The 13,245-nt window shown below is 32.7% G+C and overlaps 1 protein-coding gene across 2 annotated transcripts; it reads right to left on the bottom strand.

Moving 5' to 3' along the window:
- Positions 1-475: 475 nt before the first annotated feature.
- LOC117916493 lies at positions 476-5,902 on the bottom strand. 2 transcript variants are annotated; one of them, XM_034832560.1, is made up of 3 exons: positions 5,528-5,902; positions 1,071-3,742; positions 476-977 (listed from the first exon to the last, which is right to left on the bottom strand). In XM_034832560.1, the coding sequence occupies exons 2-3, from the start codon at positions 3,570-3,572 to the stop codon at positions 711-713; spliced, it is 2,769 nt and encodes a 922-aa protein (XP_034688451.1). In that variant the 5' UTR covers positions 3,573-3,742; positions 5,528-5,902; the 3' UTR covers positions 476-710. The 2 variants fall into 2 exon arrangements, with proteins under 2 accessions (XP_034688451.1, XP_034688452.1); XM_034832561.1 differs by lacking the exon at positions 5,528-5,902 and adding an exon at positions 4,894-4,973.
- Between the last annotated feature and the right edge of the window lie 7,343 nt (positions 5,903-13,245).

Genomic DNA, 13,245 nt, shown 5'->3' on the forward strand with positions numbered 1-13,245 from the left:
ATATTTTAATTATTTTTTATGATTATTTTAAAAATAATTATATAAATATACAAAAAATGATTGAAAATAAAATATTATCGATAACATTATTTTTAAAAAATATTTTAAAAATATAGAAAACATAAATGGACTCTTGTTAAAACATTAAAAAAAAATTACTTTTAAAAACTATTCTCAAAAAACTTTTTTTTTAAACTATTTTTAAAAATATTCCTAAGCAGACCCTATTTTATTTTTTGTTTTAAGAAACAATTCCAAAACAATTTCCGAAATAGGTTTATTACCTTTTATGCTTTTCCCTGCTTTGGTTCACTGCTAAAAGTTAAAATTTGAAAACATGATGGCTTAATATGATTCAGTGTCTTTTTTGTTAATTCAGCTATTTATTCTTGGTTTGTTTGTCCCACTTTCCAATAATGTTCTAAATATAGCTTCAAAATCTAGGAAATTTACCACCAGAAACTGGCCTAGTGCCTTTGGCTCTAAGGCTTCATGAATTACTGAGACTGCAGAGTACCATTCACTCATGAATACAAGCTTATATTGATGAAAATACTATCTTCCAAGCACAGAGGACATTGCCTCTTCTGTAAGAAGTGGGTTCGAAGTTGCTATGGTCTGGGGGTAGCTTTCAATTAATACTATAACAGGCCTTATAAAATAAAATTACAGCCTGTGTTTAATTATATGAGATGCTTCATTCTGTGAATCTAGACTCTCCCCACTGGAGAAAGGGGTGGATATGAGACATAGCGTGCAGCAGCCTCTCCTTGGACCTGATTAGGAGCCTTTATTATGCCGTCGCTTCTTTCTTCAGAAGGGTTGCTCATTTCTGAGGGTTGCGTCCGGCTGTTCAAGACTGCTATACAGATGGAGAATGCCTGTAGAAGTGAGAGTGGTGAACTGAATTCAGCTGAATAGATGCCATCCTTGAATGAGGACATGCTGAATATAGGCTCGTCTGCTTCAACTCCTTCCTGCAGAAAGATAGAAGGGAGAAGTGAATTAGCAGAAACAAATGAAATATTGATTGAGAGGCAAATTGCTTGGTCCATGGAGAAACTAGGTACCAGTGAGAAAAGCTCAAATCTATCTGTGGTGGGTGGGCTTGGTTTCTTCCTGTGTTGATTCTGGTTGACAAGAACCCTCAGTTTGCAACCCATATCCCAACCGCCACAGTCGCATGATCCACCTGATTTCCATCTCTCAAGGAGCCGGGAAGGTTCTCCTTTATTGGGTAGACTATGAACACCGCTTGGAAGAATGACTTTTGTGATAAAATGGTCTTGGCTTCCAGCAAAGGGCTGATTCTGCACATTTTCCTCCCAAACAGGTTGACACTTCACCTCGGGAGAATTACCATTGGAAACACTCGCTGATAAATCATTGAAATAGCTGCTCTGCTGCTCATCTTTAATTGAACTTCCAGTGTTCTCTTTTGGGATCTTGACAACCATCGCTGCAAGCTCATCATTTGGCTGGATGTTTGATGTTTGCTCATCAGCCTGTCTTAGGTCGACAGCAAACAAAACAAATTCCCTCAGGCTGAATTGCTTTGTAGAATTGCATATTGTCAAACTGGAAAACTGAGAATCAGACACCTTCATCTGGGCAACAACATTCGGGATGTAACCATGACCTTTGCCTTTTTGTCCTTGATTTATCCAGCTTCTATTCTTTTTCTTGACTTCACTAATGGTGAAGAATGTGTAGATCCAGCTGTAGTCATCCTTCCCTATGGTAGACTTCCTCATTGTGGCAGCAAGAATGTCCTTGTCACCGTCAACTGCAAATGTAAACAGAGGAAGACCATTCTTAACTGCAACTTGTAGAAGAGCTTGCACTGGCAATGACCCATGCTTCTTATTCCGATAGGAATCATTGACATTGATTGTCCTACAACTGCTCAGATCCAATTTTACTTTTCCTGACCGTGAATTAGAAGAATCTAACTGTTCTTTGGATGATAGGCAGCTCCTATCAATTGATGTTGAATCCTTCTGTAAAGGCTCAGGAAACTGATGGCTGTTTCCTGCCTTTGGCTTCAGTAATGGGTCGAGTAATCTTCTCAGAGGGCTGGACCTGGCCCTGCTGGTAGCATTTTGTCCATCACTATAACTATCCATGCAGGCAGCCATAGCTCTATCCGGACCAGATTTTGTATCAACACGTGAAGAGCTCAATGGTGGTATAGCCATACCATCTTTGGAGCTAGAATTTCTGATTATCCTACTCATACTGATGCCAAACCGACGAGTAGGAGAAGAGTTTCTCACTTTTGCAGCAGCAACTGTGCCTTTCTTCAGATCTGATCCCTCAGAAGGTTCTCTTGCAGTTGAATTTGTTGGCACTATAGTTGGTTTTTTTTCTTCTGGATTTTTGCTTCTGACCAGATTTGTTGGACACACTGATGCATCAAAAGGAAACTTGATACTCCCTACATCCATGGAGCTTGGTTGTTTAATCTGTGAGGCCTTACTACTATCAACATCACAGGGCAATGGGCATGAATGTGGAATGCCAGAATAGAGCTTTGCAGAGTGAACCTTTGTAGAGTTAGATCTCTCTGAAAAACTTCTTCGGGGTGCTTCTGTTGATCCTCGAGCAGCTGATGAACCAGGAAGCTGAGATAATCCCGAATGACCATTCTTGGGGAGATCTCTTGGCGAATGGGCAACTGCTGTTCTGTATTTTTTGGGGCACTCTTTGAAAATAATAATACGATTTGGTTCTTGTGAGCCCTCCTTTCTCTCTGCAAAATCACCATCTTGAATTTTCATCTTTCCCTTTGAGCAGGAAGCCATCTCACAATTTTCCAAATTTGTTGAAGTTCTCATTTCTGCAGAGGCCTTCGGGTCCGAACTATTTATCTTGCACTTTTCCAGCTTGATTTCTGATTGGGTTTGGCAAGAAGACTGATTTGTTTTGATAAACCTTTGCTGCCCACTGAAGGGGGTACCACTGGGGGCATTAAGATCTTGAAACTTTCCAGCATTTCCTCCAAAGAATTTGACACCTTCAGAAAAGCCTTCTGCAGGAGATGCTTTCAGATGAGATTGCAGTGTAGGGCGACGAATCCTTTGACGTGTAGGAGAGCAACTGTGACCTCCGCTAGAATGGGTGGATGATTCATCTGTTGAGAAAAGAGAGGAGCTATTGCTACTGGATGATGAATGTCTCCTACTTTTGTTGGGGATCTGTTTATGGTCATATTGCCATTTTTCAAGACGACCCCAGTCAAGGACCCCAAAACTCAAAGCTTTCTCCTGGAAGTTTTCTCGCCTCTCCAGATAACTTGGCAGATTTGACATGTACTTGACAAGCTCTTCGTCTTCAGTTGCCTTACCCTCAACCCGTTGCTTTAGGTGATTCCCTGAAGATTTAGGCAGGATATTGTCCACACTCTTTGTTATTTCATGATGAAGATCGGCATAAGACAAGTTAAATTTCTCTGATTTCAACCTGTCTCCCACCTTTTTACTTTGGCTCACTTGAGGTGATAAGATCTTCTCTGCTTTCCCCGAGATTTGCTGATTCCTTGAAATACTTTTGAGCTCCAAATGATGTTCCATAGACTGGGTAAGTCCTGAGGTTTCTGTTATCTCAGATGGCAAGGTACCAGATTCAAATGTTCTCACAATTCACCTGTGTCCCATTCCTGAAAAACCTTGCAACAACAAAGCTCCTAAGCATTCTTTTCAGCTGCAAAATTCTGCTATGATTCGCAAAGATACAGACCCTTCTGAAAGACAAAAGGCAAAATTGAAAACCGTACCATGGCCAAAATTAATAATCTATCAATTTAAAAGCATTTCAAACAAGGTATGAGAGGACATGCTATTGTAAAGGAAAGAATAAGATACTAGATGCAAACAAGTAAACTTGGTATAATCTTCTTTTATAAGTGAAAACTTAGTACAATCTTTATTAGTGACTTTGTAAGTTCCCAGACAGATGGGACCCCTTTCTCTCTTTTGATCATACATCTAATGAAGCTAAGCAACCAAAGCAATGAAGCTGCTTAAAGCCCCTTGAACAACAAGCTATACCTTTCTTATAAGCAAGAAAGACCTGTCTCCATCCCTTCTCTCATCCACCCTGCAAGTTACTTCAATGTTGCTTAAACATGACTCAAAACTTTTTATGACATTTCTTGATTTCGAATCGTTGTTAAGTGGAACATCTATATTTAGTTACTATATAGCTTGTAGAAGCCATAATTCATCCAACAAGGAAAGTAGACAAATAGGTTTTAACTATCACGCCAACATCCTAACCGAATGAGTAGTTAAACTTTTGAGGAAGTGAGAAAAACTGTCATTCCTCTGTATATATGAGCCTGACTAATTTAGAGAACCTTCAAACAACTCAAGCTCTTGAGTCTAATTTCAGGGATTTGTGGTACAATTGCTTTGGCACACCGTATGTCGAAGCGGGGAAGATAAAGGTTACCAAATTTTTTAGAAATGAATATTAAGGGTAGATGTTGCTTTACGCAAAGATTTTGCCCATGATATCGAATTTCTCATCTCAGATCAGCCGAGTTTTCTCCAGAGCTTCCAAATAGTGGGCTACATCCACTAAGAGAACAATACTGTAAATTTTTTTCGTCATCTACTTTCTGTCCTTCTCCATAACAAGAAGTTAGACTAATCCCAAATCACTCCCTAATCATTTCCATTCCACTTAATTCTCAGAACCCTCTTAGTTTTTTGGTTTAGAAAAAAAAAATATAATCATATTCAGAATCTCTTGGATGGAAATTCTTTTGTGGATTCATGGTCAACATACCAAAAGCAAAAAAGCAATCATACAAGTGTAGTGGTCACTGACAATTTGACCCTATTTTTCTTCAATTTCATCACAGTACGCGGCCTACTACAACCCACACACCTTAACCAAACTGAGAACCAAGCAAAATTTTGATGCAGTGTGCCGACAATCAATAACTTCAGTCTAGGGTAAATCAGAAGCTGCAAGGAGACAATTGGCAATATAAAGCCGAAGACATGAACTGAAAACAAGGAAAGCTGAGTGGTCCAGGGAAGCCCAATTGAGGGAGCTATGAAGATAAGGTATAAATGCCATGTCTCGATCCAAAACTGCAACTTTTGTTATGTGTTACAACTCATGCAAAAGACAAGATCACAGCTCCTCAAAAAAACAGAGGTCAATCATATTCAAATTTTGAACAGTAAGGCTCCGTTTGGGTGCCTGGAAAAGACGAAAAAAATAAATAAAAGCAAAGAAAATAAAGTGAACCCAAAAAAATAAAAGCGTCTTTCACCAACCCTTTCTTTTCTTTGCCCTTTTTTTTTTTTTTTTTCACCCAAACAGTCTCAAGTTTGACTCAATTCCAGTAAACTATTCAACCCAGACCCAGAAAGAACCATAACAATTCAAAACCACAAAATTTAAAAAATAAAAAATCGAATACCATACAAATCACCGACTAGAAAAAATCTCCAGCTTCTTCACCAAAATTTCCCGACAAAATTTTCAGTAGGAGGAAGAGAACAGCACGTACCAGACGTAACAGAGGAAATGCAGAAGACGAAAAAACACCATGAACAGCAACCCCTCCACCTCCCAAACGAAGAAAAAGCGCGCTGGTGACCCAATGATCAGCGACGGGAACCCATAAAACGGAGGCTTAAAACGAGATCAAGAGGGATAAAAAAAAAAAAAGAGAAGAAAAGGGCAGAGACCCTGAAGACAAACAGACGGTCTCGTAATCAGAAAACCTTTCTTTCCTGCTCTCCAAACTCCAAAGCCAAATGCAGAAAGCTAGAAAGAGAAATTTAGAGAGAGAAAGAAAGAGAAATTTAGCTCAGCTCCACTGCTCTGCCCTGCTCTGCACTGCCTTCCTCTGTATTGTCAGAAATCTAGAGAGGGACTGAAGCGAGAGGAAATGAGGCAATCGTTTTCAATCAAACGGCTAAAAATGAAAGCGCACCATCAGTTCGGGGTCACATCGGATGGCTATGATTTTGGGACCCACAGTAAGGACCTTGTGGTAGCATTATATAATTATTTACTAATTTATTTTACTGTTAAATGGTGGGCCCACGTGGTTGGATCTCATTGGACCGTGCGATATGGTTGAGCAAATTAAGGTGAGATTAGGGCTGTCTTCGTCTTTTCCTTTGTTGCTTTTTCTCGCTCCTATTTACAGATTTTTTTTCCCTCTCATTTTCCATCTTCTTGGTTCTTTTTTTTTTCCTTTGATCGATTCTTGTTTCTCTGACCACTGACGAATGCTGACATGCTGATTACTTTGGATACCAGTAAAAGAGCAGGAGAGGGGGCTAAAAATATTACGTGCATCTCGACGCGATGGCGAGCTGCAATTATTTGGCTTATCACATGCTTTTATATATACATTTTTTATTTTTAAAAATAATTTTTTATAAAACATGGGAATTAATTTTTATAAGTCTCTCATTTACGGTTTGAGATTTTGTCAAACATCTTCTCTGTAAAGTTGGTTTGATAATGTTTTTAAAAAACATTTTATAATATGAAAAGTGTTTTTTAAAGAAAAATCTCTGAGTCATCCGAAAACCCACTCCCAGACAAGGGAAAGATGTGAAAGGCAAAGGAGAGGTGGACAAAGACATTTACAATAGGAATTTTGAATAAAGTTACGTAGGTTGCTCTCCTTCAAAGCCTTTGAAACTACTCGGATTGTATGAAAGTTCTGTGATTACTTTGGGACAATCTTTCTAAGGTTAAATATAAAAAGATAAATTAGATTGTATAGGGAATGATTATTTATTAAAAGTGTGTTTGGAAGTTATTTTAAAAAATATTTTTAATACTTGAATGATAAAAAAAAAAATTAAGAATGTGTTTCACATTGATTTTAGGAAGTATTTTTAACATATTTAATATTTAAAATATAAAATTTTTCAAGTGTTAAAAATATTAAAAATATTTTTTAAAATAATTGTCAAACACACTCTTAAAATGCGATTGACAATAATTTTAAAAAGTTTTATAGTTTTTCTAATAATTAAAAAATAAAAATTTTCACGTATTAGAAATTATAGAAACACCTTTTAGAATTATTATCAAACACACTTTAATTGTTTCTTAAAAAACATTATAAGTGATTTTTTAATATCATAATTGATTTTTCAAATTGTAATTTCAAGATGTTTCTTAATATCATTATATAGTGATTTTAAGAAACGTTTTTGATAATTTTTATATTTGATAAAATTTATTATTCAAATGTTAAAAAAATTGAAAACATTTTCTAAATTCAAACGTACTCTTAATATATATTTTAAAAATATTGAAAAATCACTTATATTATTTAATAAAAAAACACTTAGAAGGCAATTATCCCGAAAACACTTAAAAAAAATACTTTTACTAAAAACATGCTCGACATAAATATTATCAAATAAAATTCTAAATACACTTTATCTCTACCAATTTAAAATTTCGTCAAATGTTTTTTTGTGAAATTAACGAGTGAAAAGGACGCTCCTTTCAAGCTTACTTCTTGACAACTTGACCCACAATATAAAAAATAAAAAAGATAATTCCAACCTTTTGAGCCACTAAGACCACTTTTTCCCTTTTCAATTTCCCCAAAAAGAGTTTTGATAGTACTATCAACTATGTTGCAAACAAATTCAACTAAAGCCAATAATCTTGTCCAAAAAAGAGAGGGGCAAGAATGTAAATTACCACCCCCATTTCTAAAATTACATTTTTCTCCTCCAATAGGGCCACCTACATTGGAGGTGTGACCAACCTACTTCTTAATCTCAATAATTACACAAAATCACTTTTCTATTTCAAAAAAAAATTAATTTAAATTTTTTTGACCTTTTTTACTAGTGGTAATCATGAATGGTGCAATTACATATGAATCATAGGATCCATGTGGGGGGCACATAATTGAATCATTGATTGGACATCATTTAACTTTTGTAGCTATTGAGGTGGCTACCATTTAGGCAAATATTAAATCATCATGAAATTATGGATGGAAGAAAATTATAAATTTGCTATTATTTGGTTGGAGACTTGCTTTTCACAATTAATTTCAACAAATTCATTTAATAAGATATTTCTTTTGGCAATCAATCTCACTTTTTTGATATCATACCAAATGTTGAAAGTTTTGGGTAAAAACAAAAAAAATAAATTTAACTATTTCGTCAAACTTATCCTCAAAATAACTTTTTTGTTACCATGTAAAAATCATATTATTAAAAAATACATTTTTATAAAAATTTTAAGGTAAAGTCTTCGAGGTTTTAGCTAAAAAAAACAAAACCTTAATTACCAATTAGAATTTCATTTTTTTAACCTGAAACCTCAATTGTCAATTGATACTTATAGTTTTGTTTTTGAATTGAAATCTTAATTACCAATTATAGCTTATTTTTGTAAAAGGATGATATAACACTCACTTGATTGGTTGAATATAAGTTTTAAAAGTAAATATTCAAATATTCAAGTAGACCATTTTTTACCCAAAATTCAAATGTTGTTATATACATGTAAAATAAAATATGTCATCAAAATTATTTTTTAATTATTTTAATAATATGATTAATAATAATAATAATATGATAAAAATATATAATCATATTGTCGATGAATTTAATTATATATTAAAATCCGATGATTTATATTAAACTTTAATATGATATTTACCATATAATTTTTAGTCTTTAACATATGTCTATAAGTCAACAAGATGGGTTTAAGGATACTAATCAGGATCATGTAACCATTTTCTTTATCATGTTACATAATTATCTTCTAAAAATTTAATGTGATGTGGACTACCCACCTCATTTCTATCTAAATTTTTGCTTCCTAAGATCACATCCATTCTATTGTCAACATTCACTTTCAATATTATTTATGTGTCACATTCACTCATTTTCTAAAAATTAGGCGTGATTTATTGCATTTTGTTTTCTCATTTTTGGTTAGCAATTTGTCAAAACCCATCATTAATTATCATTTATCCATACAATTATTTTGAAGAATAATAAATTTGGAGTATGCTTGATAATGGAAATAAATAAGGCTTTATATTTTAAAAATAAATAAAATTCAAGAAATAATTGTTGAATTAAGTCAAATTTAAGATAAAATCAAAATAAAACTTGGGAATTTTAATAATTAGGGATATGGAGACTAATTTTCTGTTATTTTATTAAAAAATTATTCTAATTTTATAAAATTAAGTGAAAGGGTGCCTTTCATTTAATAGAAAATTACATGACACGTGGCAAAAAAGTAATTCAATAAAGTATATCAAAAAGTAAATATTATTATTTTATATATAAAACATAGTAAATATGCTTTTAAAAAGGAAAAAAAGAATAATAATATAAAAAAAGAAACATTGAATCCATATTATGGATCAGCTAAAAGTTTGATGGGCCATTGACGATGGTCACCGACACTGGGCCATATGTTCGGCATGATGGAGGCTGCCCAATCTTTCAATCGAAAAGTTATACTGTTCTTTAAGGTTAATTCTTACAGCTTAGATGGGCCCACATGGGCCTGGGACCCACTTGGACCCACCTTCACTTCTGTAGCTGAGTGTGACATTCTTGGAAGGTCACAGGCCGGCCCACTTGGCCTATATGAATTTTTTGTTGGGCCTCCCGATCTACTTGAATGTTTTTCGGGCCTTCAAGTGCAGCCCATCTCCGTTCCATCTCTTGAATCTTGATCTTTGGGATGGCCTTGGAAGTTTCAAAAGTAAGAAACACAAATTGGAATATTTGACTAGGTGTTATAACTAGTATACAAATTGTAGAAGAGAGATGTTGGGAAGTCTCCCAAATTTCCTAATTAGTAATTTTTTATTTTATTTTAAGAATATTGTATAGAGAATACTTATTAAGTTGATATATTATTATAATATTATATATATTTTTTATAGAATAAAGAAAGTTGTTAGAAATATTTTTATAAATATTTTACGTTATGAAAGAAAAAAGTAGAGATGTAAAGGAAAAACGAGAGATACCCGATGGAGTGAGAGGATTCGTGATTTAGGGTGTGGATATAAGGATGTTTCGAAAACTATTTCATGTTTCGCGAATCCAATGGTTGTATCTAGTTCTGTCAAGATTCTCTATCATCCGTGGATGTAAGCATGATTGATCGAACCACGTTCAGACCTCGTGTACTTTTATTTTGATTACTTTATATTTGTATTATTGAATTAACATGTTTGTATTAAAGCTTTTGTTGGTATAACAAGAGAGTGAGCAAATTTGAAAATGATTTTGGTTAGAACCTTTTATTTGTGGACATTCCATTAAAAACATTATCAAAGACAATCATTCAATGTTTGGATTTACACTCTTTTTTAGTGCTTTGTCAAAATAATTTTTTTAAAAATCACTTGTCAAACCATTATATAAGAATATTTTTAGAGACCTTTTGGGAGTGACTTTGGGTAAGTACCCTTATTTGAAGTCTTTGTTAGTATATTTTATATCCTATAATGTTTGACCATTCATAATTATATTTGTGTAATAGATTAAATTGATATATATTTTATTTACGAGTATATCGATTTATAGATAGGTGAATTGATAAGACATCAAAAGTCTTGTGTATAAAAGATTAAAATCATAAATGAGAAGTTAAGAAATTTTCATAAAGTTTATGAATAATGGAAAAAGATGGAAAAAATGTAACCATGCAATTACGTGAATGTATTCAAGTTAGTAATCCCATTGTAATCCATTAATTTATACATTTCGTGTAGTCTCTATTTGGAATACTAAGAGTTATAAATCTCTTTTATAAAGTTAGAGTCCTAAGTGACACTCTCCATCTTATGTTTTTTATTGTTTTGCTTACAATAATATATACTATTGTGGACCCCGCGTTTTGCTCGATACGTTCCCACTTGATGGTGAAACTCGCTTTTTATTTTATTAGATGAAAATTTGATTTTTAGAAAAAAAAGACTTGGAGTCGCCACTTATTTTTGTTTTATTTTTTTTAAAGGAAAAATCAAATAAGAAAGAAAACCTTAAGTGTGACTCCTAAAGGAAAAAAACGGGTCTGTGAAAAACCAAGTCTAGGTCCGGGGTCAGGTTACTTATTGGGAAGGTACGGTGATGAGCCGTAACACCCCTCTAAGCCCGCATACGTACGACCACTACTAAACGAATTGAAGAAATTGTGGCAATTAATTAATTAATTATGGATACAAAGAGAAATAATCAATATACAAGTCATGATGAGAATTAATATACACAAAAACAATGATGAAATCTAATTACAAAAATGCACAAAATAAATAATAAGAGAATTATGCAAAATGATTTATTGAATTAAATAAATAAAAGATATTAAAAAAGTTTTAAAGAAATTTCAAAGGATTTTATTAAAAATAATTTTGAATTAATGATTTCCATTTATTTACTTATAAAAAGAAACAATTTATTTTCTCAATTTTAATTGTATTCAATTAAAAAAAAAAAATTATTTACACTTATTGTATCAAGAGAATTCATTACAAAATTTCAATTTGGGCACAAAAATTATTTTTCACTTTGCTTTTACTAGAAAATAATGAATTTTTACAATTTTAGTTACAAAAGTATTTAGATTCATTTTCATTTAAAAAAAGTGATTTTTACAAATTATTTAAAATGACATAACTTTATTTGCAAAAGAAATTTTAATTAAAAGGAAAAAATAAAAATAAAAATAAAAATAAATAAATAAATAAATCATCTATTTCTAAAAATGACTTTTAATCCAATTTTAATTAAGTAAAAGATTTTTTTTTAAAAAAAAAACATTTTTTGGACGATTTTATTAAAAATTAATTTTTGGGACAACTTTATTTACAAAACAATATTTAGAAAATTTTTGTTAAACAAAGAAATTTTTGGACAAATATTATTTAAAAACAAATTTTCAAATTCCATTAAAAACATTTCTTTTGGATTTTTCTAAATGCATTTTTTTGAATTTTTATAAATAAAAAATAAAATAAAATAAAATAAAAACTTTCTTTTATTAAAAATAATATTTTAAAATTGTTGTTTTATTAAAACACATTGTGGACCCCGCATTTCGTGCTCATGCGTTTCCCACTCGATGGCGAGCTCGATTTTGTTTAGAAAAATGATTTTTATTGATTATTTGAAAATGACTTGGAGTCGCCACTTATTTTTGTTTTATTTTTAAAGGGTAAACAAAATAAGAAAGAAAAACCCTAAGTGTGACTCCTTATCTTTTTGAAAAAGGTGGTCTGCGAAAAACCGGATCGGGTTCGGGGGTCAGGTTACTTATCGGGAAGGTACGGTAAAGACCGTAGCACCCCTCTAAGTCCCTAAAGTCGGGTCTCTACTAATAAAATGAAGCTAACATGGCAATGGATGAATAAAATCAATGAATACCCACATCAATCATGCATGTATAAGAATCAGAATATATAAGATGAATTGTCAGAACGAGTGAATGCGTACCTGGGCAGCAATCTTGAATGCACTATTATGAAAGGGGGTTAGTGAATAAACACAGAATATCCATATGTATATCAAGGAACAGAGTAAATCAATCACATACAGTTAATGAATCAAACAATCAATCAATCAATTATAAAATCAAGTATGTAGGGCCCCCACCAAAGCCCGTTTATTTTGCACGAATTAATTCCATAAATCCCATTATTCGGAATTACGGAATTAAATCTATGCTTATTTTAAAATATTTTGAAATATGAAGAAGACTTGCCGAAGAGAAAATGGCAATGAATTTTATTGAAAGCGGGACTCTTGGATGATTCTAAAAAAAATCCTAAAGATGAAAATTAAAAGTGAATAAATAGATAAATAAATTATTTAATAAAAATGAAGTTGGGAAAAATTAAAAAAAAAGAAAACTAGGATCCAAGAATTTATACGGAATATGGGGGTGTAGGGAATTATTTTGAAATTCTGAGATGAGGAAATAATAAAGAAAGAAATAAAAATAATAAAATAATAATAATAAAAATAAATAAATAAATAGTAAAATAAAATAGATAAATAAACAAGAAAGGCACGTGACCTAAAGCCGCACGCGAAAGGTGGCCATGCAAAGCTTCCATCAGTGAGATTTGATTGGATGCCTCCCCTCAAGACCTGACATAATCGCCAAGGCACCCTTCATTCTTCAAACCATGGAACAATTCATATGCCTTGTCAATGCGCCCACACTTTGCATACAAGTCAAATAAAGCAG

Source organism: Vitis riparia, chromosome 6 (assembly GCF_004353265.1).
Source record: "Vitis riparia cultivar Riparia Gloire de Montpellier isolate 1030 chromosome 6, EGFV_Vit.rip_1.0, whole genome shotgun sequence".
NCBI lineage: Eukaryota > Viridiplantae > Streptophyta > Magnoliopsida > Vitales > Vitaceae > Vitis > Vitis riparia.